We start from the raw sequence: 24,680 nt of genomic DNA on the forward strand, positions 1-24,680 counted from the left end.
GTGGCAGCCGGCACTTCCTCTGTCTTAATTCTGGATCCCAGTGGGCTAAGAATAGCCATGAATGTGCTGGGAGGCTGCAGAGTGTCTGTGTCTCGGCAAAGAAAATGACAGTGCTGGCCGACCCAGAAGGGAGTGTCCCGCAGGACAGCACCCGTGTTTGCATCCGTCCTGGGTTTGGGCGGATCTGGACGCATCCGTCATGCAAAGTGGACCCACCATGCATTCACTTGGCACCAAACTGGGACTTGCCAAGAGGGAGACTGGGCAGGGGGACTGGCCAGGAGTGTCTCCGGGGAGAGCGCCCCTACCTGTGCATTCAGGCGATAGGGATCCCAGGACGTCTGAGCCAGAAGCTTCCCTGGAACATCCCTTCTCTTCTCTTTGCAGCTCTGTGTGGCGTAGAAGGATGGACGGAGCTCAGTGAGGCCATTGAGCAGGGCCGGGCTCTGTGTTCCCATCGGGAGCAAGGTGGGGGTCGGGAAGCACTGCCTGTGGGCTCCCTGCCCCTCCGTCCTGGGTCAGGTGTGGGGTGCCCACTCCCTGAAAAATGAAAACCTCAGGCCACCCCAAACCCGGGAAGCAGGAGTCACACGCCAGCACAGAGCGTCCAAGGGGAGCCTCCTGCTGGGTGTGTGAATGCTGGGAGTCCAGTGGGAAGCAGACAAGGAGCCTGCTGGACCGAGGTGGGGATGACACAGCCAAGCAGCAGTGGGGAGTCTGGAGGAAGGTGGGCAGTGGTCCAGGTCAAAGATACAAAGAACATGGCGCTGATGTCCATATTCCTGATGGGAAAACTGAGGCCCAGAGAGGATGAGACTGCACCAAGAGTTGGGGGGGGTGGATTATGGGTGATCTGGAGTTAGAATGGGAATGTGCTGATCCTTCCTGTCAGCCCTCCTCCACTGTGCTCAGGAAGGACCATCACTGCTACCACCATTATCCTCACCATCCTCCCCATCATCATCATCATCACCACCATCATCACCATCCACCCCATCATTCTCACCATCCTCCCTGTCATTATCCCCATTGTCATCACCATCATCACCATCATCCTCACCATCATCACCACCATCACCATCATCACCACCACCATCCTCACCATCACCATCATCACCACCATCATCCTCACCATCTCCATCACCATCATCACCATCCCCATAAGCATCACCACCATCACCAAGCTTTGGGGCATATAGAGCCCAGTCTTGGTTCATTCCTTCTCCTGTGGTCCCATCTAGGTGGTCACTTGCCCCTCTGAGCCTGCCTCTTCTCTCACAAGGTTGGGCAGGCCCCAGTATCTGGAGGACCCCCCCTCCCCCACTGCCCTGGCCGGAGCTCTTTTTCACTGTTACCATCCTTCCTCCCACACTTTGCCACATCAGGTGTCTAGTCTGTGGTTGTTGGACTCTCCATCCTTTTCACATCGCAGGTGACCTTCCAGCTCCCGTCGATGGATACAGCTGCTGGTGGGCTGCACATCCCTGTTTTCTGAACGTGCGGTACTTATCAGTGCTCATTGGCAGGGCTGCCATGTCCAGTTGTAGAGTGTGTACACTGTGCAAAGGCCCTGGGCAGCAGGGTGAGGGGCTGAAGTCCAGATTGCTCTCTCCTGCTGGGCTGGCGCTGGCTGCTGGGAGGCTGGGCCTCCTCCTTGTCTGCTTGGGCCACCAGCTCACTGGGACTCACGCTTGAAGAAGAGGGTGCCTTTTTCTACTTCACATTCAGATTTTAATTTTTGGAGTGGATTCTAATTTCTAATTAACATAAAGGCTGATGGGGCCCTTTTCGCTGGATTTGTCTTATTCATCCAGAGTTTGGTTGGCTTTTCTCCCCAGGGACCGGTGTTAGGCGCCGTTCCTGGCTGCCCCCTCAGGAGCGCATGACCACGTGGTTCTATAGCCTACCCCAGCATCTCCCCAGACATGTGTGTCCGGGGGAGGGGTGGGGTGCTGTGAGCCTGCTCAGACAGTGCTCTCTCCATCCTATCTTGGGGACACGTGCCCTCAGCCCATGGAAAGCCAAGCGCAGGACTCTGGTCGGCCAACTGCTCATTTTGTGGGCCAGTCACTGGCCCAGGCTGGATGAGGTCCCTGCAGCTGGCCCATGGCAGGTGGGGGAGGGGTGCAGCTGCTTGGATGAGAGGGGAGGTGCAGACTGGGGTCTTTGAGGGGCTTCCGAGACGTGGGATCCTCAAAGGGCTTCCTTTCAAGAGCTGAGAGTCATTTGGGGGAACTTTGGAGATGCTAGAATGATTCAGGCACGAAGAGCCACCTTCTCTGTCTTCTCGTTTCTCCAAACAGGGCAGCACACTGAGAAAGCGCAAGATGTATGAGGAATTTCTCAGCAAGGTCTCCATCCTGGGTCAGTGGCCCCGGCCCCGGTTACGATGTTCTGTGCCGCGCGGCCTCCTCCGTCTCGTCTGAGTCCTGCCTGCCGGCCCCAGCCGCTTCCACGTTCCCGCATGCCTGGCAGGTTCAGCGCCTTTGGTGATGTGGAAGCGTGGGACACGCACATGGATGCACCCACACAAGGCATGACCGCTCACACACACACAGGCACGCGCACACGCTTGCACACATGCATGCACACACACAGGTATGACCACACACAGGCATGCTCACACGCACACAGGCACGCTCACAAGCTTGCACACACAGGTGTGACCGCACACACACATGCATGCACACACAGGTGTGACCGCATGCATGCACACTCACACACAGGCACACTCACATGCTCACACAGGTACACACATGCACACACACGCACACACACACTCACACAGGTATGACCGAATGCAGGCACATTCACATGCATACACAGGCAGGCTCACATGCTCACACATATACATGCATGCACACAGGTATGACTGCACACAGGCATGCTCACGCTCATACGCACACACACAGGCATGCTCACACACTCGCACACATACACATATGCACACAGGTATGACCACACAATGCACTCACACACACAGGCACAGTCACATGTTCACACACAAACACACATGCACACACAGGTATGACTGCACGCATGCACACTCACACACAGGCATGCTCACACGCTTGCACACATACACACATACACATAGGTATGACTGCACATATGCATGCTCGCACATACACACACAGTACGCTTGCACACATACACACATGCACCCCTAGGTCACTGTTATCCCCTAGGGCACTGTTATCCTTCCCTCAAGTGTCTGTGGTCTCCTCCCGTGCGCTCCTCCTCTGTCCCTCTGCCACCAGCGTCACTCTAGCCCTTTCTCTGTGTCCGTCAGTTCTCAGCCACAGACCCATCTCGTGCTTTAGTAAATGTGGCCCACTATGTTGAGCTTCATCCCCCGACCTGTTCTGGTGTTTTCCTCAATGTGGTTTCTCCTGCTGCATCTCTGCCCTCCCTTGTCCTGGGGTCTGATAAGCACGATGGCTCCATTTCTGTTGATTTTCAGGAGTGTCAACAACATCTCACCGACGAGAGTGTTTAAGTGTTTTTGAAGTTGCCATAGCGTGTGTGACGATCATGGGCTGATGCAGACCAGCCCTGTCTGGGGAACTTTCAGCCACGAAGCTGATATTCCTTACCCGTGTCCAGCCCGTGACATGTGGCTGGCAACTCGCACTTTGGATGAGGTGGCTCTGGTCCATGGGAAGGGCCATGCTTGGGAAGGTGAGGGGCCGCTGAGCGCTGAGCCTCTGGGAACCGCTGGAGACCACCGTTCAACAGCAACCCCAGGCCAGGCTGCTGGGTAAAGATGCCGAATGAAGAGTATCCTCCTTTCCCAAGAACGTGATGGACTGAGGAAGGGAAAGAAGCGAAGGGCTGACACTCAGGGATGACGCTCAGGGATGAGGGCACAGGATTGGGGCGGCAGTCCCAGTCCCATGACCATTTTCCTGCCTGCGTGGTATGAGCCGGTGGGGACCCCGGGCTGGCCCTCAGCCCTGGAGGAGCCCCGGCTCCCTGCTGGGCTTGGCCTCTGCCTGGTTGCTGCTGTCTAGACCACAGAGACGAGAAGGGGGCTTGCCGCTAGCTTTTCCAGCACAGGATCAGAGGGAAGGACAGGACAAAGCCCTCACACCAGCTTGTGGCGAGCATGGGCAGGGGGAGGGAAAGGCCGCGGCCACTGCAGAAACCAGCCCCAGGAGCCAGAAGTACAGAGAAAAGCTCAGAGCCGGCGGCATACAGAGCAGAACCCAGTTAGGAAGAGAGCTCGTCCACAGAAACAGAACACGGATGCAGGGAGCCAGTGTGGAGGGCAGAGCTGGGAGATGTGTCCCAGCCAGAGCCTCGGAGGTCAGCCACGGCCACGGGAGCAGAGCCCGTGTCACGAGCCCACAGCCCCACGGCCTTGCCTTCGGGCGTTCCTCGCAAGGGCGCAGAGTCCTGGCCGCGCGACAGGGAGCGGAGTCCTCCTGAACGTGACATCCAAGGGCCTGCGGTTTCATCCGTGGTGTGGGACACGTCTCTAAGGAACAGACATGAAGGTCGACTGTGCTTCAGTAATAAAAGATTTAACAAGTTAAAAGCCTTAACAAGTAGATCTGAAGCCATTATGACAAAATAGTCATAGGATTTTACTCAGGAGAGACTTGTGGGCTGGTGATGTCGTTCACACCTGTTTTGATGACATTTTCTCTTCAAATGAAGACAAGTGGACAAGATTGAGCATGGAGTCGGTGATGTGCTGGGACGGCGTGAGACAGCCGCAGAGCCACGGTGGGGCAGGACCCCCATGAAGACTCGCCCCGGAACCCGGGGGACGGGGAAGGACAGGCTGCCTGGAGACGGTGGGGGCAGAGCACAGGTGCCCAGCCTGGCCTGAGGGGCCCACGGAGGGCCAGCGCCCCTGCCCCCGAGGCAGGTTTCAGAAGACCCCGTTTGGGGTGGGGGCCTGCAGTGCATTCACACCTTCATGGGCCGCGTTGGGGAGCCCAGCCCAAAACCCGTAGGGAGGCCAAGTGGGCCCACTGTCAAGGCGAGCCCCCAGAGTGGCCCGTTTTCTACCCCTTTGGACCTAAAAGTTGGGCATTCCATACAGTTCGACCCGAGGACTGTTTGGTTTTTTTCTATCATCTTTCTTAGAGGAATCTTTTAGCAAAGAATATATCTTACATTGAAAAAAAAAATACTCCGTTATTCTTGGTTTCTTTTTCTTGTGTTGAACTCAAGCATGATAGAGAGTTTAACAGTTTACATTGAACAAGATGACACAGCCGGTGGGTCATGTCTCTGGGAGCGTTTCTGCTTGTCTTTCTGTCCATCCTTCTGTCTGGGTCTGGGCCTGGAGACACGGCCAGGCTGCACGTCATCGCCGCGTCGTTTCTGGGCGGCCCTTGGCAGTTTTCCACATTCTTTACACTTTGCTGTTTTTCTTGAGTTCTTTGTAGTGAATATGAGTAATTCAACCCAAAACAGGCCTGGCAGGGAGGGCGCCTGCAGCAGGTTGATCGCATGTCCTCGCGGAGACCCTGTGAGATGCTGAGAGAAGGTTCTGGTTCTTCTCTTCCTCTGGTGGTGAAAATGCATCCCATGGCAGGCACCGTGTCTGCTGTTTCTAACTTGAGGGCATCTGCGCCCATCACCACTCCATGGTTCCAGAACCTTCTCGTCACCGCCCCCCCAAGGAAGCCCTGTGCCTGTGAGTCTGTCCCTGCAGGTGCTTGGTCTGGACGTGTCCTATGAAGGGACGCTGGGCTCTGTGGTCGGTGTCATACTCGGCGAAACGAAAATTGGCTGCCGCACGAGCTGGTCCCCATGGTTTCATAGTGGCTGCATGAAGGGTACTGTAGCCCCATGAGATAGCCCTGAACCCAGGACCCCGGGGCCCATGGTCCCCTTCCACCTCCTTTTCTCAGCTGCTGGATGCTCTCACATGCTCTGCTCAGCCCCGTCCACAAGCTCTGTTCCCTCTGCTGAATCGATTGCCAGCAAGTGCTTCTCTGTGGCCGTCGGGTGAAGTGGCCCGATTATTCTCACCCGAAGGAAAATAATCCCTTCGCCCCTCCGTCACCCTGGCTGCAGAGAATCCTCCGGAGAGGCGCCTGCCACCAGCATTGGGAGGCCTTGCTCTGCGCAGGCCTGCCCTCAGCCCGCATCCCTCCCTCATCAGGAAGGAGCGTGAAGGGGACAGTGATGCTTTGGGACCTAGAGGTTCTGGCGCATGGACACTGGCTCCACCCGTGATGGTTTTGGAACCTGGCAGGTTTGGGGGACACGGGAGCCTGGAAGACACCCTGGGGCTCCACGTCTGGGGCCTGGCATGGTCATGGGCCGCAGCTGCCAGCAGGACACCATGTGCAGAGTTGAGATCCCGCTCAGGAAAGGGGCGGTCAGGAAGGTGGCCGGTCGGCCCCAGAACCCTAAGACTCCGGACCCCAAGTGCCGTGAAAACACCCACAGAGCTTGTGTGTCCTGCGTTGCCTCAGAGACTGGGTACTGTGGAAAAGCCAGGCCAGCGTCTCCTGATCTCCGGCCATTGGGGGACACAGCGCCGCACGTCCCGACTTCCAGACCTCAGAGCATCACCCGTTTTAGATAGAACGGAGGAAACTGCTGATGGGACAGCGGGAGTGGACTCCCCCCTGGTGGCATGACTCATGGTTATGTGGCCCTCGGGTTGGCCGGCGTGCCAGTGTCCTGGTGAGCACAGACGCATGCCGCCAGCTTTGGGTCCCTGAGCAGTCCCGGCTGCGCAGACCTTCCCTGACTTCCTGCCTGTGCCGGCGGCTGGCGGGAGCTGGTCCTTTACAATTCGCGGTACTGGCAGACGTCTCACAGCGGAGAAATCCCGCTCCTAACCCAGTTCTAAAATAAATGCTTTGCTTTGTATTTTTAGCCGCTGACCTACTTAAGTAGCATCTGATAAGTGCAGGCCAGGGAGGGTTTTTCTGCCAAAAAAGAAATAGTTAATCAGGGAATCGTTTTCTTCCAAAGGAGCGTATTGGGTTTTTTCTCTTTTTCCTTCCCGAGGGCTGGGGATGGAGGGTGATGGGGTGGGAAAGCACAGGGAGAGGCGGAAAGGTACCTAGAATCCGCGAGCTGTACAGAGGAGTGTGGCATTGGAATTAAGCGTTTTGACCTAAAATAATGGGAGGGGGGATGTGCTCAGTGCGGCAACGTGGGTACGCCTGCAGTTGAACCGTGATGAATGGTGTTTCTTCTGGACGGGTAATCGCTCCAACCGCTCTGAGATATTTTACTCCGCGTAGTAGCCCCGTGCTTAGCAGTGATGGTGTTTTTGCCAGAACACAGGCAGCTTACGTCTGGAGTATTTTCCCACAGGATTCCCAGGCCCCACTTCCTGCACCCGCCGCCTGACTAAACTGCAATGCACCCGATCCAAGACCCTGTCCCCCTGAGGACGGAGCGCTAGCCGGGTACCTCCCGCACAGCTCACGGTGAAACGCCCAGGCTCTCCCAGCACGGACGCGCGCCCCGTCTCACTCACTGCTGTCCCAGCGGAGGCTGGCCCGCGGCGCTTCCTGGGGAAGAGCTAGGGGGCAGAGCAGGGGCGCACGCTGTGGTGACGGTCTCCTTGTCGCTTGCTCTAGAGTCCCTGGAGAAATGGGAGCGCCTGACCGTGGCAGACGCCCTGGAGCCCGTGCAGTTTGAGGACGGAGAGAAGATCGTGGTCCAGGGTGAGCCTGGGGATGACTTCTTCATCATCACGGAGGTGAGTGCCGCTGGCTCCGGCAGCAGGGGACGTGGCGTCCCACCCTTGTCGCTCCCACGTGCGCCCTCTGTCCCGCTCACCACCTCAGGCCCACGCTGACGTGCCTTCTTGCCCTCAAGTCTCTTAGAGAATGGCGTTGGGTCCAGGCCCACACGTGTGGTGGCGTGTGAGGAGGCCACAGAGTACTGAACACACGTGTGGGCTCAGTAGGGGTGGGGAACGTGAACCCACGCTGAGACCTAGAGTTCCGTGTTGTCGGGGGACATGTGTACGTTCTGGGCACGCGGAATCTTTCCACGTGGTTGCTTAAAACTCCGTGCAAATCTATAATGATCTCATTAAAAAACTTAGTTGTTTTTTTTTTTTAAATGGTTCTGGGTTCTCAGCCTGGACACACATGAGTCCCTCTGACGAGGCCCCACGACAGCTGGCTCTGGGGCTGTAATCCGCGGCGCTGACAGGGGCGAGCAGCTGCTGTGGCCGCCTGTCCCCGGGGCGGGGCGGGGCTGAGACCCCCAGCGCGAGCCCCCAGCCGGCGATGCCCGGAATGAATGGGGGGCCCGCCGCGCGGTGTGGGCAGCCCTGGTGACGCAGGCCCAGAGGAATGCTGCCGTCTGTTGGGCTGGCTTCCTCCTCCCGTGGCGCTCGAGGGCGGAAGGATTTCACGTTCACGCTCATTAAAGCACATTCTTCAGCTGTGTCTTTTGCCGCTGGGACAAGGGGAGCCCTTGGCGTGGCAGCGTGGGGGCCCAGCGTGGCTGTGGGCCATCCCTGCTGGGTCTCGGACACAGAGCTCAGCGCCTGTGAGCCATGTTCTCAGGTTAGAATAAGAGAAGGCAAGTGCGCCAGGCTGCCGGTGTGGGCGGTGAGGCTTGGAGCTGAGCTTGGTGACACGCAGCCCATAAAGCACGAGCGACACGGATAAGGTCCCATAGACATGCAACACAGATTTGGTGTGTGTGACTCTAGTCTGGGCTCCTGCAAAACTCTTCCTAGGAGGCCATGTCTGGGTCTCTCCTCTCCATGGCCTGTCTGCCCCTTCTGGCAGGAAATTTCCAGAAGGTTGTAAAGTCTAGTGGGAGAAGAGCGGAAGGGGAGACCTGGGTGTGCAGGGGCACCTGAGGCCTCAGGGTGGTGCTGGGTCATATGGCGAGCATGCTCACAGGGGCCTGGTCACCTCCCCTACCCCATCCCAGTTCTGGGCCTGGGACAGACCCCGCTTGCAGGTGGCAGGTGGGCCCCACGTACACGGGTGCGAGCAAAGGAGGCTGCTTCGAGCCTGAGCTCCTTGAGAGCCAGGTAACCATCTCCAAAGGGGTCCCCAGCGCGGAAGCACTCTCAGTGGCATGGCTCGAGGTCCTGAGGGCGGGAGGCCCTCTCCACACATTTCCTTGAAAAGGAAAAGGAAGGAAGGAGGAACGACTAAACCCCAGGCAGGATGCGGGCTGAATGTGGTCCACCCTGACTGGGAGCCCGTCATCGGGGTGGAAGGCCGGCCAGGCTCTCGTCTTTGCTCCTAGAGGCGATGTTCCCAAGACTTCTGCTGCAGGGTTGGGTGGGCGCCCCCGTTTGTATCCTGTGTAGTCCTCTTGCACATCCAGGAGGGGAGCTGGGGCCTCTGAAAGGACGAGAAAGCTCATCCTTCCAAAGCAGCTGTGGCTACCATTGGACAGAGGGGCGGGGTGGGGATAGGGTGCCACCCCTTGGCCACATGCCCCAGACCATCTGACCTCTTACCTGTGGCCTCGGATGTGACACCGTGTCTGGGTCTGTGTGAGCCTGGCACTTTGCGGTTAAGAACATGAGTCTCATGTGGAGGCGGAGAGGGTCCCTCTGGTCACCCCGTTCCCCAAATCTGCATTATAATGTCACCGACTGCAGGGTCCTCGCTGCCCTCCTGGGCAGGTGGGGTCTGACTCATGGGAGGGCCTTGGCAACGTGCTGGACGCCTGGGACATGCCAGCCCTTGCGTGGGGCACCCAGGCTGGTCGTGTGGGGCTCTCTGACCCTCGTCCTTGGGGCTCTCCTTCCTGGTGCCAGTGGCTATGCTCTGAGATGCCTCAGGCTTCGGCTTGTCAGTGGGGCCCCCCTTGGACATCCAGCCCACTGCGTCTCCACACAAGCAGCCCCAGCTGCCCCTTGCCTGCATCAGCAGAGACCCCCGAGGGAGGGCGCCCAGCCAGGCCCCAGGCCGGCGGGAGGGGACAGACAGCGGCTATAAGTCATTGAGCCCCAGAGCTGCCTGTCGTCCTCAGTTGTCACCACGACGATCCCCGCGTGGGGCCACCCTGGGCCGGCTTAGATGACTGGGGCCAAGGGGAGGGCGTGACACCAGCAGAAAAGCACAAATCCTTTCCTGCTCTAGGTTTAACTACATTAATAAGAAGCTTGTGCTCACGGGGCTGATTTGGCCCAGAGACGCGTTTGTATTGGCCTGTACAGTGGGTTTTTTTAAACATTTGAGTTAATTGTCAGTATTTAAAAATCAAGATATTTCCCATAACAATCTGGATGTCTTCTCTTTAAAAAGACCACCTTGGACCCGCATCCCTATCTAGCTGGGATCAGCAGACCTGAGGGGTGGGCCCCTGGGGGTGGCAAAGGGCCACGTTAGCCTCAGTCCCCACCAGGCTCTCGAGCCTGCTCGGCATGCCCTGCAGGCTTCGACGTTGGTGGCCTCGGTGCTTGTGGTCTCCAATCCACGGGAGTCACACCCATCAGCCCCAACAATTGTCCATTGTTTGCTCTGGACCGAGGCCGCCGCCCAACCGGGTCCAAGACCATGGCGTGAAGCATGTGTGAGAGGCACCGATCGGCAAAGTGCCCTGGCAAGACTCCAGGGAAGGGAGCCGTTACCCAGTGTGTTCCTCCTGATGATGCGAGTGGGCGATTTCCGGGTCCAGGATGTGTTATGTGAGTGTCCGTTCCCTGCCAGGGAGGTCTGGTCAGAGCTCAGCGATGCTTCCTGGGGGGACACAGCCAAGGCCGCACTGCCCGCCGGTGTCAGCCGCGCACCCTGCTGGCCGGGTCTTGCTCCTTGCTCCCGCGTTCCGGGTGTCCGCTGCGTGTGTGCATGTACTTGGGTACGTGTGCAGGCGTGTGCGTGGGTACATGTGCGGGCGTGTTCATGGATATGTGTGCATGCATGTGGGTACGTGTCTTGCGTGTGCATACATGTGCATGTGTGTTCGTGGGTACGTGTGCGCGTGGGTACGTGTATGTGGTGTGTGTGCGTGTACGTGGGTATGTGTGCGTGTATGTGCGTGGGTGCGTTGCGTGGGTGCGTGGGTGTGCGTGGATATGTGTGTGTGGGCGCAGCAGAGGGTCGCAGCACGCCTCGGTCTCATCAACGGCACGGAGAACAGTGAGTGCCGCTCCCTGCATCCACACGTGTGTTTCTTCTCCCTTCGCTGGCTGCAGGGGATGCTGGGGAGGTCCTTCCCGGGGTCGCGTCTGCTCCGCAGGCATCCCTACTGCTCATCCCCCAGCGGCGTCGGCAGCCACCTCTGAGGGGGCAAGTCAGGGGACAGTGCGCAGCCAGGGGAGCGGTGGGGTGACGGGGGCCGCCCCGGCTCCGTCCAGGGACTGGGTCCTCCCCATGGACGGGCGTGGGAGCTCGCGCACACCAATGCAGGTGTGCGGCTCTGGAATGTAACCCGACGCTCCCAGAAATGTATTTGAAGTAGTCTCCTTGGCAACTTGGATTTTTTTCCTTTTCCTGTGATCAGCCGGGTCGGGTAGGTCACACGGGACCCCAGGGTTTGCAGGCATCAGAGGCTCGCTGTGGTTTGCTGCACGGCCAGAAGCAGCCCTGTGGCCACACCTGCCAGGCACACGGGTCAGGCCCGCCAGCCCCGCTCCCCCGCTGGCGCCCTGTGAGCTCCTGGGGGGGTTGCAGGTGGGGCTGGAGGACGCCTGTCCCCTGGGGGTGTCGCCACGGCCTCGGGAGGTTGCCTGGGTGGTCCCTGGTTTAGATGCCCAGGAGTCGATCAAGAACGTTCTAGAACAAAGCAGGAGAAGGTAGTGCTGGTTGTGGGTTTGTAGAGCGAGCACTTTTGCTTTAGACGCTGTGCCCTTGGTTAGATAGTTTTGGGGACCCCGGTGGGCATTCGGTGGCAGATGATTCCGTGGGAGCAGAGACCTCCCACGCCACACACGGGACATGCAGCGAGGACGGCCTGTGTTCTTCTGGGAGACTTGGCAGGAAGCGTCCAGGTGCGTGATCTCTCTGGTTTGAATTGTCTTCTTTTCCTTATGCTAATGGCACACGTGCATGTTGTAACGCGCTAATACCCAGTTCCTCCCGGTGTGACCCCCTGCCCCATGGAGATGGCAGGAAAGGGGCCTAGGCCCTGCAGGTCCCTGCCGTGAGAGTTCTGTGGGTCAGTTTGGCCAAGCCATGGTCCCCAGATGTCAGATGTTTGCTCAACACCACTCTAGATGTTGTTGCGGAGGTTCAGATGGGATTAACAGTGACATCAGCTGATGCTGGATGAAGGGTCTTCCATGGTGTGGGTGGGCCTCATCTGATCAGTTGAAGGCTTTTCTTAAGAGAAAGAAAACAGAGGGCCCCCCCAAGAAGAGACACTCCCTGCCAGCCGCTGGCCATGCAGATTTTGAACTTGCGGTCCCCGCTGTCATGCAAGCGAATTCCGTAAGGTGAACCTCTATCCACATACACATCCCACTGGGAGTTTCTCTGCAGAACGCCTTTCTGATGCCCCTGCTTCTAGGCTTTTCCAGAACAGTCTGGTCTTTGTGTAGGTGGGTCCGTAGGGCCCTGAGGCCCAGGTCTGGGCACTGGGTGCCTGCTGATGTACTTGTTGTGAGGAATGGGGGCTACGGGACCCAGGCTGGGGCTTCGGCGGACTGGCTGGCTTGGTGCTGCCCATCCTAGTTGCGTCAGAGCAACAAGGGGGGCCAGGCTCCTTGTCTCCTCATGCCGTTACCTGGCTGAGTGTCTGCTCTGTTTGGCAGAAGGCCCTCGAGTTTGCTTCCTTGTGTGTGTCCTCCCCGCGGCGCGGATCCCCCCAGGTGTGGCCGAGCCTGGCAGAGACCCCCCCGTCCTGCACAGGTGTGGGCAGTGGCCCCCACAGACACTTAGTCATGAACACCTGCCCGCGGGTGGGAGCCCAGTGTGGAAGGCTGAGTGGGGCTTCAGGACCCCTGGCCTCAGCTGAGCCCGGGGTGGGGTGGTGTCTCTGCGGGGCAGGCCCCCCCGGGAGAGGCGGCCTTCCTGTCTCCCAGCCCTGCAAACACTGGCTGTGTCTGAATCCCCTGGACACTGGATCCCCAGAGCTCTAGGGAAACGTTCCCAGCAGTTGAGTGAGACCCTTGCCCTATAAACCCGGCGATGGACATGGAGAAGAGACTGGGCCTTCCCGGGGCTGGGACCTGCAGCAGCCCGTGGGGTGAGGCCGGCCGGAGCCTCCGCAGGGAGAGGGTGTCGGGCAGAGAGAGAACAGAGTGTCTGCGCCAAGACCTGCCTCCTGGCTCCTGTGCTCCAGGAAAACGGACAAGGATGTGGATGGGGCTCGGGGCTGGGCCACGTGGCCCCACTTTGCATGCCCACGAGGACCCCGCCAAGACCGGGGCTGGGGCAAGGAGTGGGGGGGACGATAAGGGTGGCTGGTTCCCATAAAATTCCGACAGAGAGCTTCCCGCTCCGTCCTGCACCAGCTGGTCACCGGGGAGGTGTTACCATGGAAACTCCAGATTTGGCTTATCTGCCCTCTTAGCAAATTAATTTTGTGAATGTCCACTGTGCTGAAGCGATGGGACCTCCATTGCTCCCCAGGCCGCCTTCTGGCCAGTGCCTCGCCCCGCTTGCCGCTCAGACACGTGGACCTCTCTGGTGGGCATGCAGATTCACCAGGATCCTGGGGAGCAGGAAGGGGATCGCCCCACGCCCTGCTGGGTGTGTTCTTCTTTGCTTAGGGTCGTCTGTGACTCGGGCTGTGCTGTGCCTCACTGTGCGCTGGCTGGGGAGTGGGCGGCAGCCGCTGGCAGCTAGATATTTATTTGGGGAGGAGCGAAATCGCCCCACGGACTTGGCACAGACTCGCCTTGGGTCCCAGGACAAAGCAGGGTCCCTGGAGGTAGCACAGTAACCCGCGGTGGTAGCAGGTGGGCCTGGCGGTAGCAGGGACACCCCCACCGACTGGGATGGTGAGGTGTGCAGGTTGGGACTGGGGGCCGGAGGTCCAGACGGAGATGGATGAAGGGTGTGTGTCCAGGCCGAGGCTGCAGGTCAGTGGTGAAGGATGGTCGACTGGCCCAGACTTCTCTAGCACAAAGGTCACAGCTTTCTTTCTGGGCAGAACTAGAGGAAGCCCGTTTCCAGAGCACCTGGGGCCTGGGTTGGCGCCCTCTCTTAGCGCCCAGGCTTGGTGGGGGTGGCCTCAGGTCACAGGTGTTTGCTGGCCTGCTAGCCCCAATCCCCAGAAGGAGAGACAAGAGAGTTTTCAGAGAAGTTCTTACTCCCTGACTTGTAAGACTTCATTTTTTAGGGCAGTTTGAGGTTCACAGCAGAATTGAGTGGAAAGAGCCGAGATTTCCCATATCCCCTGCTCCCCCAAAAGGCTGCCCCATGATCCGTGTCCCCCAGACGGGGTATCTGTCACAATCAGCCCCATGCGGACGTGTTGTTGTCACCCAGAGACCACAGTTGGTCTGGGTCCCTCTGGGTGGGTGTGCATTTTGTGGGTCTGGAGAGTGACGACCGGTGTCACTGCATGGTGTCACCTGGTGTTCATGGCCCTGAAAGTCCCCTGGCACCGTCTGTCCCTCTGCCCCAAAGCCCCGGCGGCCGGCCCTCCCCGCTGGTGTACACAGCTCTGCTTCCCCAGAGCGCCTGGCCCTTGGGGTCCCACGGTGTGACATTTGGGTGGGTCTCTGTGATCAGCGTGCAGATTCGCGGCCCACGGTCTGCACGGAGCATGGGAGCCAGTCCCCTGCTCGGGGTCGTCTTGCTGGTTGCAACGAAGTGCGTAGACATCCCTGCGTGGGTTTTCTGTGGACCTAAGTCTTCATCTGGGCCCTTCGGGTAAATGCCAGGGAGCATGATGGCTGCATCTGACGGGCCCATGCCGGCGCCCGCTCAGCACCTGGATGTCCCTCTGGGGTGACTGCCTGGGCCACTCTGACCCCAGCAGGGGCTCCATCCAGGGAGGCTCTGATGGCCCCTGGAGGGGTTTCAGGGGCCTGAGGGGCTCCTGGGCTCTGACACGTCTCCACCTGGTTGCCCAATGGCCTCCCGACCGGGCACAGCCACACATCCCGCTGACCCCTCAGGCAGGACCTGGGCCTGGCTCTCTGGGCTCCGGAATGACCTTGGCACATGGGCTGGAGGGTGGACTCAGTGCACGTTCCTGTGACCTGGGGCCTTGGTGCCGGCTGCCCCCAGACTGTTTGTGGATGAAGACTCCAGGCTGTACAAGTCGCCTTGCTGGTGGCCGAGGCTGGACCTCAGATGAGAGCCTTTTCTAAGAAAACAACCCCAAAGTTGAAAAATCGTGTGACGACAGTGTCATTTGCTGGAATAAGGCCAGTGACATGGAAGAGTCTTCAGGAAGGCGTCGTTCCCCCGCCTCTGCCCACAGCTGCTTGTGGGCGTTCCTGACAAGCGCCTGCTCTTGACGGGTTCCTCCTGGGTTTGCTGGTGGCATATGAAATGCGAGGGGTCTGGGGAGTGTTTCCCCAGATGGAGAGCGTGCCCCCACCAAGGCCAGAGGCATCCTGGGGCCTGCGATTCCAGATCTTGTCTGTTGCCCGTGCATGTGCCAACAGGCCTGTGAGTGCTCCCAGATGGGGCCGCGGGCCATGTGCATGCTGGCCACAGGGTCCTGCATGGTCCCGCTGGGTCCCTGGCCCCACAGGAGGAGGGCCAAGCAGCATGCACACCACTGCCACGAAGACAGTTAAAACCTTACAGATGTGCCGTTCGGGACGAGTTAGGTTTTGGGGTGTCGAGTCCCCCACCTTGGAACCAGGGCCCCCCCAGGGACTCAGGGCTTGCAGGCCCCGCCTCCAGAAGTTGGGGTGCCAGCAGTGGGCCAAAAGATGAGTGTCCCCAGTGTGTCCCTCTGGAGTGACAGCCGAGTGCTTGTCTGCAGCCGTGGGCAGCTTTCCAGTAATAAGCACAAGGCCCCCTGCCCGTGAGCCGCTTGAGACAGAGTGTGGACGTGGATGGGGGGCCATGTGGGGTGCCCAGAGCATGACCCCAACCATGCAGAAACAGGAGAGCCCAAGTCCAGGCAGAGGCCAGTGGGGATTCCCAGGGCCAGGCCCTCCTTGAAATGATCTCCATTTCTCTGAATTGTGGTAAAACGCACACAGTATAGGACTTGCCATTGTGGCTACTTCTCAGCGTCCAGTTCAGGGTCACCGTTCCCTCCCCCATCCGGCTCCAGAACATTCCATCCCCCCCCATGGAGACCCTGTCCCTATGATGCACGGACCTCCACCCACTCCGCCAGCCCCGCCATCTGCTCTCTGACGACTCTGGGTCCTTGTGTGTGTGGGGTCTCCATGAGTGTCCTTCTGTGTCTGGCTAGTGTTCTTGGGGCTCGTCCCCGTGGGGGCAGGGGTTGTTCCTTCCTTTAGAAGGCGGGCTGACACTCTCTCATGGACCACAGGAGTCTGTCCAACCAGCTCTGTGCTCGGTCTGCTCCCGGTGCTGGTCCTGACAGAGTCTGCCAATGCTTCCTGAGCTCACTCTGTGTCCCACTGATCCTACGAGTCCTCGAGGTAGTGACTGTTATCCTCTCAGTGCAGAGAATACCAGGAGCCTCCCAGTGATGCTCATACCCATGCTTCCGTGGATCCTGGCCAGGGCCTGGGGGGAACCTGAGGCCAGGAGAAGCAGAGACTAAGCTCACAGCTCCCCAGACAGCCAGGGTAGAAGTCACAGCTTCTTGGTGCCAGGACTGGCCCAGGCCTGCCCTGTGACTCCAGGCCCCAAAAACCCACCCCCTGTTGCCTCATCGTCCTTCTGGTCCCACTAGAGCTTCCCACGGGGAGCAGTGATCAGGCAAGAGAGAAACCTCTTAATTCACCTTCTCTCTCAGCTGCTCGGGTGGCACCACGCTCCTGACCTTCCTGACCTGTCCTACATGTGTTAGTCTCTCTCAAAGGAGGGGGTGCCGTGCATGGCCTTGGGCTGGGCTGGGGGGCCTTTGGCCCAGGTCTGCAGGCCAAGGCAGCCGTGTCCTGGGAGCACAGGGGGTGGCTGCCAGCCCAGCTGTGCCCACCGTCACCTACCCTCCTTTGGGTCTAAGGGTTGAGTCACTGGAAGCCGTCGGCTCCCCCAAGCCCAGCCTCACCCAGGCCTCCCAGAGATCTCACTGGAACACCGCTGAGTCGGCAAGCTCCTGCTTATCTCCAGCCTCTGGCCTGCAGAAGCCATGGGCGCTTGTGTGGCAGGGAAGAACTGGGCATTGGTAGCAGAGCCTGGAGGGACGGAGCCGTGCCATGTGACCCGCACACCCCTCCGTCCTTCCGCTCAAGGACACGTGTGGTGGGGCCACCTGCTTGTCTCCTAGACATCGCCCCTGCCCACTGGAGCATGGGTCGCCAGACACTTTCCTGAGCTTGTCACGGGTGCTGCCTGGCTTCAGAGGGGATGAGACCATTCCCGGTTTGGAGAAGGAACCCTCCCTACGCAGGGCCTGTGGTGCCCCCCGCTCTGGTGTTCCCCATCCCCTTCTTGGAGCCCCGGCCCTGGGGCCCACGTGCCTGTGCCATCTTCCCTTGGCCTGGCCCCTGCCTCACGGAGAATCCACTGGACACCAGCAGGAGTGCAGGCCAGTGTGCGCCCCACGCGGTTAGCCGCGTGCATGTGAAGCCGTCCGCCGAGTGTTTTGACCACACCGCCAAGAGGCGGACTTGTGCTTGGGCAGCGATAAGGGTCCAGATCCCCAGAACAGATAGAGGAGACCCTCGATGGGCCCGACACCGGGACACACTAACGTCTGCCGGGACGATTACTCCGTTAGAAATCCAACACTGCCCACACGGCCAATGCAGGAGGAGCCTCAGAGCCGGCGCTCAGTCACTCAGGGGTACATGTGGGGTCTGAAGGACACCGTCCCTCCTGAGCCTGGACAGGGGGCTGTCGAGGTCCAGCAGGCACTGGGGTGTCTGCCCCCAGCCCCCAGCTCCCACTAGACTTGGCCACACCTAGCATCCCACCAGGCTGGGGCTCTAAGAGGCCGGGGGGGTGGTGGGTAGGGCTGTGGGAAGGCACACCCTGGAGAACGAATAAAGGGGGTGTAGCAAGGGGGCCTGCTGCACACACAGCACGGGTCCGGAGCCCAGGCCTGGGGCCAGGTGTGCACCCCAAGGGCCCGCCCCCCCGCAGGACTGGTCAGGGGGCCTCTTGGCCCAAAGCCTCGGGCTTCCTGCCGGGCCCTCCAGTCATTGCCGCCACCTCTGCTGGGTCTGTCTCAGAAGTCGTCCCTGCCTGCCTGTTGTAGAAAACCAAAGTGATGGTTAGGGTTTTGCTTTCATAGGAGATGTTTAAAACTCAAACAGATGGGAAGCCTGGGTGGCTCAGTGGGTTAAAGCCTCTGCCTTCGGCTCAGGTCATGATCCCGGGGTCCTGGGATCGAGCCCCGCATCAGGCTCTCTGCTCCGCGGGGAGCCTGCTTTCTCCTCTTTCTCTTTGTCTGCCTCTCTTTCTACTTGTGATCTCTGTCTGTCAAATAAATAAATAAAATCTTAAAAAAAAAAAAAAAAAAAACCTCAAACAGATGCTGAAAGAAACGGGTCATTTACGGTCCCCGCCCCTGGACACCGGTGCTCTCGCTGCTCCTACGTCCTCCCAGGCCGCGTTCCGTGTGACCTGGTTTATTTTCAGACCAGGGTTAGAATCACTGAGTGAGAAGTTTGAGGAATATGATCCGGAGTTTTGGCAAGCATGTTTTTCCAGCCCAGAACGTTCCAGCTCACGGTCCCACGAGGGTGTCTCTGCTGCCTTCACGGCAGGCTGGGAAGTGCAGCTCGGACTGGAGGGTTATTTCCAGGACCCGGGGTGTGTGGTGCCGTGGGAATGGCGCTCTGCTGGGTGGAGGTCTGCGCCCTTCAGGGTTGGACCTGTGCTGGGCAGACAGCGGTCCTCGACAGTCCTGCCAGGGCACTGGGGGATGGTGTTGGGCTCAGGGAGTCGGTACTGCTGGGTCGGGGGCCCCAAAACAGATCGGCGTCTTCTGTTGAGCATGTGTCCCGGGCCAGGAAGCTGTTCCACGTGGCCCTCCCACGTGGCTGGCGGCTTGCGTCACAGCCACACAAACAGACTCTGTCTGTGAGAACAGGGTCACGTGGTCACGATCCCCACGAAGGAGGCCTGGGGCTGCGGCCCACAACCGACAGGGCTATTCCCTACCCTGTGTTTGCTGAGGGCTCTCCCTGTGGGCGCTTTCTTTTCGCAAAGTCTCGTGACCGTCTGGCTAGGACAGGGACACCTGCGTGCAGGAGCACACACGTCCTCTGAGGGCCTGCAGACAGGGTGTGTGTGCTCCCCTGTGTCGGAGGTCACGGCCTGCCTTGTCTCTGTGCACCACCAGAAAGGACGTAGGACCCATCGCATGGGTGTTGGTGGGCTCAGGTGAACGTCAGCGTGGTCGACCTGAGCTGTCCCCCACGGAGCCCATACCTGCTCCTCCCTGTGAACCCAACCAGGATCCCCAGCCCCTCCCTGTTGGTGTCCACCATCTCTTCAGCAGTTCCATGAGCGTCTGACCTGGTTGGGTCAATGCAGCATGAGGAGAGGTTGCTAGAAGCTTCTAGGTTTCCCGCTGATAGGAGAGCTGTAGGAGGAAAAAGTGGGTTCTCTGCCTGCTGATGGCAGGGGAAGACATTTGGTGACTCCCACCAACTGTGGCAGCGGCTGTGCCACCAGGAGGGACCGAGGTCACCAGAGCAGGAGGTGGGAATGAGCCCAGGTCCCTGACCCACGTTTGGGTGGCTGAATCAGCCAGCCCCCAGGCCTTGCCACATCTTGTGGTTCTGAGGCCTGACAGGTGACCCCAGTAGCCCTCAGGCCCCTCTGCTCGGCTTTGCTGACACTGGGGGCTTCAAAGCCTCTGAAGGAAGCTGTAGGCCTGGAGTGTCCCAGAGTAATTCTGCAAACCGGAGGCCTCCAGTTCCATGCCTGCGGTTTTGGAAGAAGAAAACAATCCGATTGTAAAGTGCAAAGTTGTCTAAAACGGGAATGAAAGACATGTAGATTACGTGCATCACAAGTTAAAGAACGTCAGTGTGAAAGAGAATTAGGTCGGCACAGTGGGGTATCGAGACAAATAATGCCCGTCCCAGTGGCCCCGGGCACAGCAACCACATGCGGGGTTCGGGTGACCTGTCCCACGTCCCGCTGCAGGAAGACCGAGACTGATGACATCAGAGCCGCATGTCACCCTCAGCCATCGCCCGCAGCGTGGGCCGGGGGCCCAGGACTCCGTTCCTCCCCAGGGCTTGGGGAGGGGGCCCATGTTCTCCAGGCCCCCTGCCAGGCACAGCTCCTGGGGGGTGGCGGCGTCGCCCGGCTGTTCAGACGTCTGGCGCCATCCATCAGCTAGCTTCATAAACACCCTAGACACGCACGAGCTGAGTGGCCCCGGTGTGGGGAATCCAGCCAGAGGGGTTGCCGATAGGTGCTCGGAGATTCCAGGCTCGGCTGCACTGGCAGGGTCTTTTGACCGCGGCGTTTCCCTCCAGACCATGGAGAGGCAGGGGTTACTCATTAACCCACACACAGCGAGGCCAGAGATGGTGAGCCGGAGAACTGAGCCCACCTTGGAGAAAGATCACGTTTGTCCGTGCGGCAAGGGCATTGGGGAGCTGGGCTGCAGAGCTGTGGGCACATCCTAGTGACAGAGGGCAGTGGGGGGCGCAGGGGCCCACGTCCTCCCGGGCCAGTCCCCTTGGCCGCCCTGAAGAAGCAGGTGGCCTCCCCCCCCGCAGGGAGGCTGCAGGAGGGACACTGTGTGTTGGTTGACACCCCTTTGCAGGGTCGGTGTTGAGCCCTGACTGGGTGCTCTAGGCCGTTTTTAAAGCCTCCCTTTCAGTCTCCACAGTGGGGCCAGCCTACTGGCAGGTGTACAACAAGACAGTGTGGATGAGGCTGGTGTTCAGTTCCCCTAAACAAGGGCCCAGCCCGAGGGCTTGGCAGGCGAGGGGTCCCTGGGGTCAGAGCCGCCCAGCACCAGAGCTTCCACCCATCCCTGCCCCGGTGTGAGGCTGTCAGCCCGCCGAGTGGGAGACTTCGACTGCCTCGTGCTGGCCACCCAGGCCTGCATTAGTCATTGAGCTGGCAGCGTCTGCAAACACCCCCGTTTGGGGGTCAGGAGGGAGCCATTCTGCTCACAGGGAGCAGGACCCAAGGCCACGTCCATCCTGCAAGAGTGCCATGTCCTTGAGAGCTAGCCCAAGGTCAGCTCCAAGATCCTCCCCACTGCATGGCCTTTGGCAGCCTCATGCCCTTGGCCAGACCCCAGCATCGTTACGACCCCACACCCTTCTGTCCCCAAGGAGGAGAACCCTGAATTCACCTCAGAAAGGAGGGCACATGGGTGGAAGCTGGCAGGAGGGAAATTTGGGCATGTCCCCTTGCTGGGTGACCTTTCACCTGTGGGCCCTGCTTGTGACCTCCTCACCTCTGACTTCTTTACATGTGACCCCCCCCACCTGTGGCACCCCCACTGGGTGTGATCACCCCCCCCCCGGCTGACTTCAAGCCATCCTCCCCTCCCCCGCCCATGCCCACTCCAGCCACTGATCCTCATGTATCCCCTTGGCGTCTGCAGGGCACGGCCTCCGTCCTCCAGCGCCGGTCCCCCAACGAGGAGTACGTGGAGGTGGGGCGCCTGGGGCCTTCCGACTACTTTGGTGAGTCTGGAGTCCCCGCCCTCACAGGGTGCGAGTCTCATGGTTGGGGGGGGGTCCCTGGAAGGGTGTTGAGGTGGAGAGCCGTGGGGGGCATGCGGGGGGCAGGCTGGGATGCCCTCGACGGATGTGTCCTGGACGCAGCTGCCCCTGGGAGGGCATGACCTCGAACCCCTAGCTCCCCAAGTCCCTGCGGGGTCGGGGTCGCGGCAGTTGGATGGGGAGCTGCGTGTGGGTGTCAGCACACCCAGTGCTCCCCGGGACGAGCTTGCTGGAATCCAGTGGAACTGAGCAGTGCGGGCAGCCCTGGGGGCCGGGCTCCTGACCACCCTCTTGCTCCCCAGGAGAGATCGCGCTGCTGCTGAACCGGCCCCGGGCGGCCACCGTGGTGGCCCGGGGGCCCCTCAAGTGTGTCAAGTTGGACCGGCCCCGCTTTGAGCGTGTGCTGGGTCCCTGCTCCGAGATCCTCAAGAGGAACATCCAGCGCTACAACAGCTTCATCTCCCTCACCGTCTGAGCCCCGCGGCCCCGCTGCCCAGCTTCTGTGCGCTGGCGAGCTCATCTATGTCCACGGGCCGTGGAGGGGGGCGGGCACCCGGCCGCGTGGGGCCACCCCTCCCTCCAGGCTTTTGTTTGGAAAAAAACAGTCACCCTGTGCACTTCAAAAACAAGGTCCCCAGGGACCCCTGGGCCGAGGCGATGCCAGCGGCCCCTCCCCATGTCCCTCCCTGTGTGTCTTCTCTGACCAGCCTGCCCCCGGGTGGCCAAAGGGCCAAATGAGAGTCCAGGCTGGCCCAGGTGGGCTGAAGGTCATGTGATCAGGGCTCCAGTCCTGAGGGTGGTGCGGTGACCTTTGGGGGGTGTCCTGGAGGGACCCCCAGCTTCTGGGGAAGTCAGTGTGAGGGACAGAAGGCCCCAGGCATGAGAGCCTCTGGTGACCCAGGCTGACAGGAACCCTTAGCAGAGGACATGGTCGAGTGGCGCGTGCCCTCGTCTCCCCTGGGCGGTGCCCCTGGGGTGGCCTGGCATGTGAGGAGCTGGGGACGCCCCACCATTTGAGGAGCACTGTTCTCCCGGGGCCAGGGGGTCGGGATGACGTCTGCTCTGCAGCTTGTTTGTAAGACAGCTTCTTGGCGACCTTCCGAGAGAGGGGAAGGGTCTTGTAGACACGTGCTAGATAACGTGAGAGCCAGGGGCCCCTTCTGAGATGCCTGGCAATGCCCCACTGGACTCTGCCCTTGCCCAGGAGACATGTGCAGACGAAGCCCCACCCTCCTGTAGCAGGAAGAGGAGCAAACAGCCCCAGGCCCCACAGTCCCAAGGCCAGATCCATTCAGCGCCCCCCTAGATGTGAGCGAGAGAGGCCTGGGGGCGGCGCAGAGCCTCCCGGAGCCAAGAACCACATGGCGCAGTTCCCCCGGTTTTGCTCTCCTGTGCACGTCCGGGGGGCCCCCGCCAGCCCTGCCCCTGCCCGCAGAGTTTCTGTGACGCGTGAGCCTGCCCGACTCGTCGCGATGTTCTGAATGCTGCATGTCGTATTAAATGTGCAATGAACTCTCCCCTCTCGACCCGGCCTCTTGGTCTGAAATCCCTCACAGAGGAGCGTTTTCTTTTTGTTTTTCTATTGTGGTAAAATACACATGACCTAAAACTGACCACTTTAACCATTTCTCAGCATCCAGTTCAGGGGCACTGTCCCCCCACCCCAGTCCAGCTCCAGAACGTTCCATTCCCACACATGGAGACCTGTCCCCGTGACGCACGGATCCCCACCCGCTCCCCCAGCCCCGGCCTCACTGTCTGTTCTATGTGTCTGTGAGTCTGACGACGCCGGGTCCTCGTGTGCGTGGGGTCCCTGTGCGTGCCCTTCTGTGTCTGGCTGGTGTCCTCAGGGCTAGTCCCCATGAGGCAGGGGGGTCCGGTTCCTTTTAACGGCTGAGTGACACCTACTGTGTGGACCACGTCGTGTTTATCCGCCCACCCATGTGAGAGTGGGGCTGTCTCTTCTGTCAGCGTGGGCATCTCCGCCCTCCATCCTGTTATCAAGAACTCTATGGTGTCTTGGGTGTAGGGCGCCGTGGGCAAGGACACAGGCCCCTTGCCCACCTCAGGTGCTTTGGATGGGGTGGAGTTTCTAAGCCAGGAATTGGGGGTGATGACGGGGAGCCCACCTGACTCAGTCCTCGTGTCCAGACTTTGGAAGCCGCAGTTCTGGGCAGAGCCTAACCCCATGCTGCTAGCCTCCCCCAGCCTCTCCCAGGCCAACAGGCAGGCTTCAACCCTGGAGTAAAACAGGGACTCACACAGAGCCCCACCGTTCGGGACTGCCGGCCTTGCTGTGGGGCTGGGAAGGGCCCATAGGAGCCGGGCGGCCACCAGCCAAGTGCCTTTTCTCTTGGCTGGACGGGGGCCAGGCTCCTTGGGAAAGCCACTGCCAAGCCAGGAGCAGGGATGCCAGCCCCCATGCAGGTCATTCTGCCCTGGTCTGGCCATGCAGGAACTCCAGAATGAGGAATGACCTACGGAAAGTCACTGTTGCTGGGCTGGGCAGCAGCTAGTGGGTCCAGGATGGGGAGAACCCTGCGTGCACCTTCCCCGAAGTTATCCCTAGGCTGGTAAGAGGGGATGGGTGGAGAAGGATCTCCTCTCACAGAGGACATGGGTGAGAGGTGTGGCTCTCAGCTCTGACCAGTGATCCCTTTGAGGGGGAGGGTTGTAGTGAGACCCAGTCCACCCGAGTTCTGGCCAGAGGTGAGGTTCTGAGGAGTGTACTCAGGAGGGCTCACCAGGCGGTGGTCCATCACGCTAGACCACGGGGTCTTTCCCGGGAGGCTCTCCTGGACCCCCATGCTGAGCCGGCTGGCCTGTTCTTCTGTCCCACCACCCCCAGGAGCTTGCTAAAGGACCACAAGTGCTGGCCACCTGAGGTTTCTAGGCTCCTCCCATGAACTCGGGGCCATGGGGCCGCCTGGCCTCCAGCTGTCCAGGTCGTGTGGTCCCAGATGCTCAAAATGGGCAGCCACAGGACCTCACAGCAGGGGCAGGGGCCTGGGACTGGCAGTGGTCTTCAAACCGTTTCTCTGCTCTGTCTTAGGAATTCAACACATACTCT

The 24,680-nt window shown here is 60.0% G+C and overlaps 1 protein-coding gene across 1 annotated transcript in view; it reads left to right on the plus strand.

The window, feature by feature from the left end:
* PRKAR1B (protein kinase cAMP-dependent type I regulatory subunit beta) overlaps positions 1 to 23,152 on the plus strand; it is a 65,146-nt gene extending 41,994 nt beyond the window's left edge. Inside the window, exons 7-10 of the mRNA XM_080830555.1 lie at positions 2,304 to 2,364; positions 7,566 to 7,687; positions 21,490 to 21,571; positions 21,913 to 23,152. Coding sequence (XP_080686681.1) covers positions 2,304 to 2,364; positions 7,566 to 7,687; positions 21,490 to 21,571; positions 21,913 to 22,085 — 438 coding nt within the window. The 3' untranslated portion in view covers positions 22,086 to 23,152. The remainder of the gene's footprint in view (positions 1 to 2,303; positions 2,365 to 7,565; positions 7,688 to 21,489; positions 21,572 to 21,912) is intronic.
* Positions 23,153 to 24,680: the final 1,528 nt, after the last annotated feature.

The sequence above is a fragment of the Martes martes genome (genome assembly GCF_963455335.1).
Source record: "Martes martes genome assembly, chromosome: 18".
NCBI lineage: Eukaryota > Metazoa > Chordata > Mammalia > Carnivora > Mustelidae > Martes > Martes martes.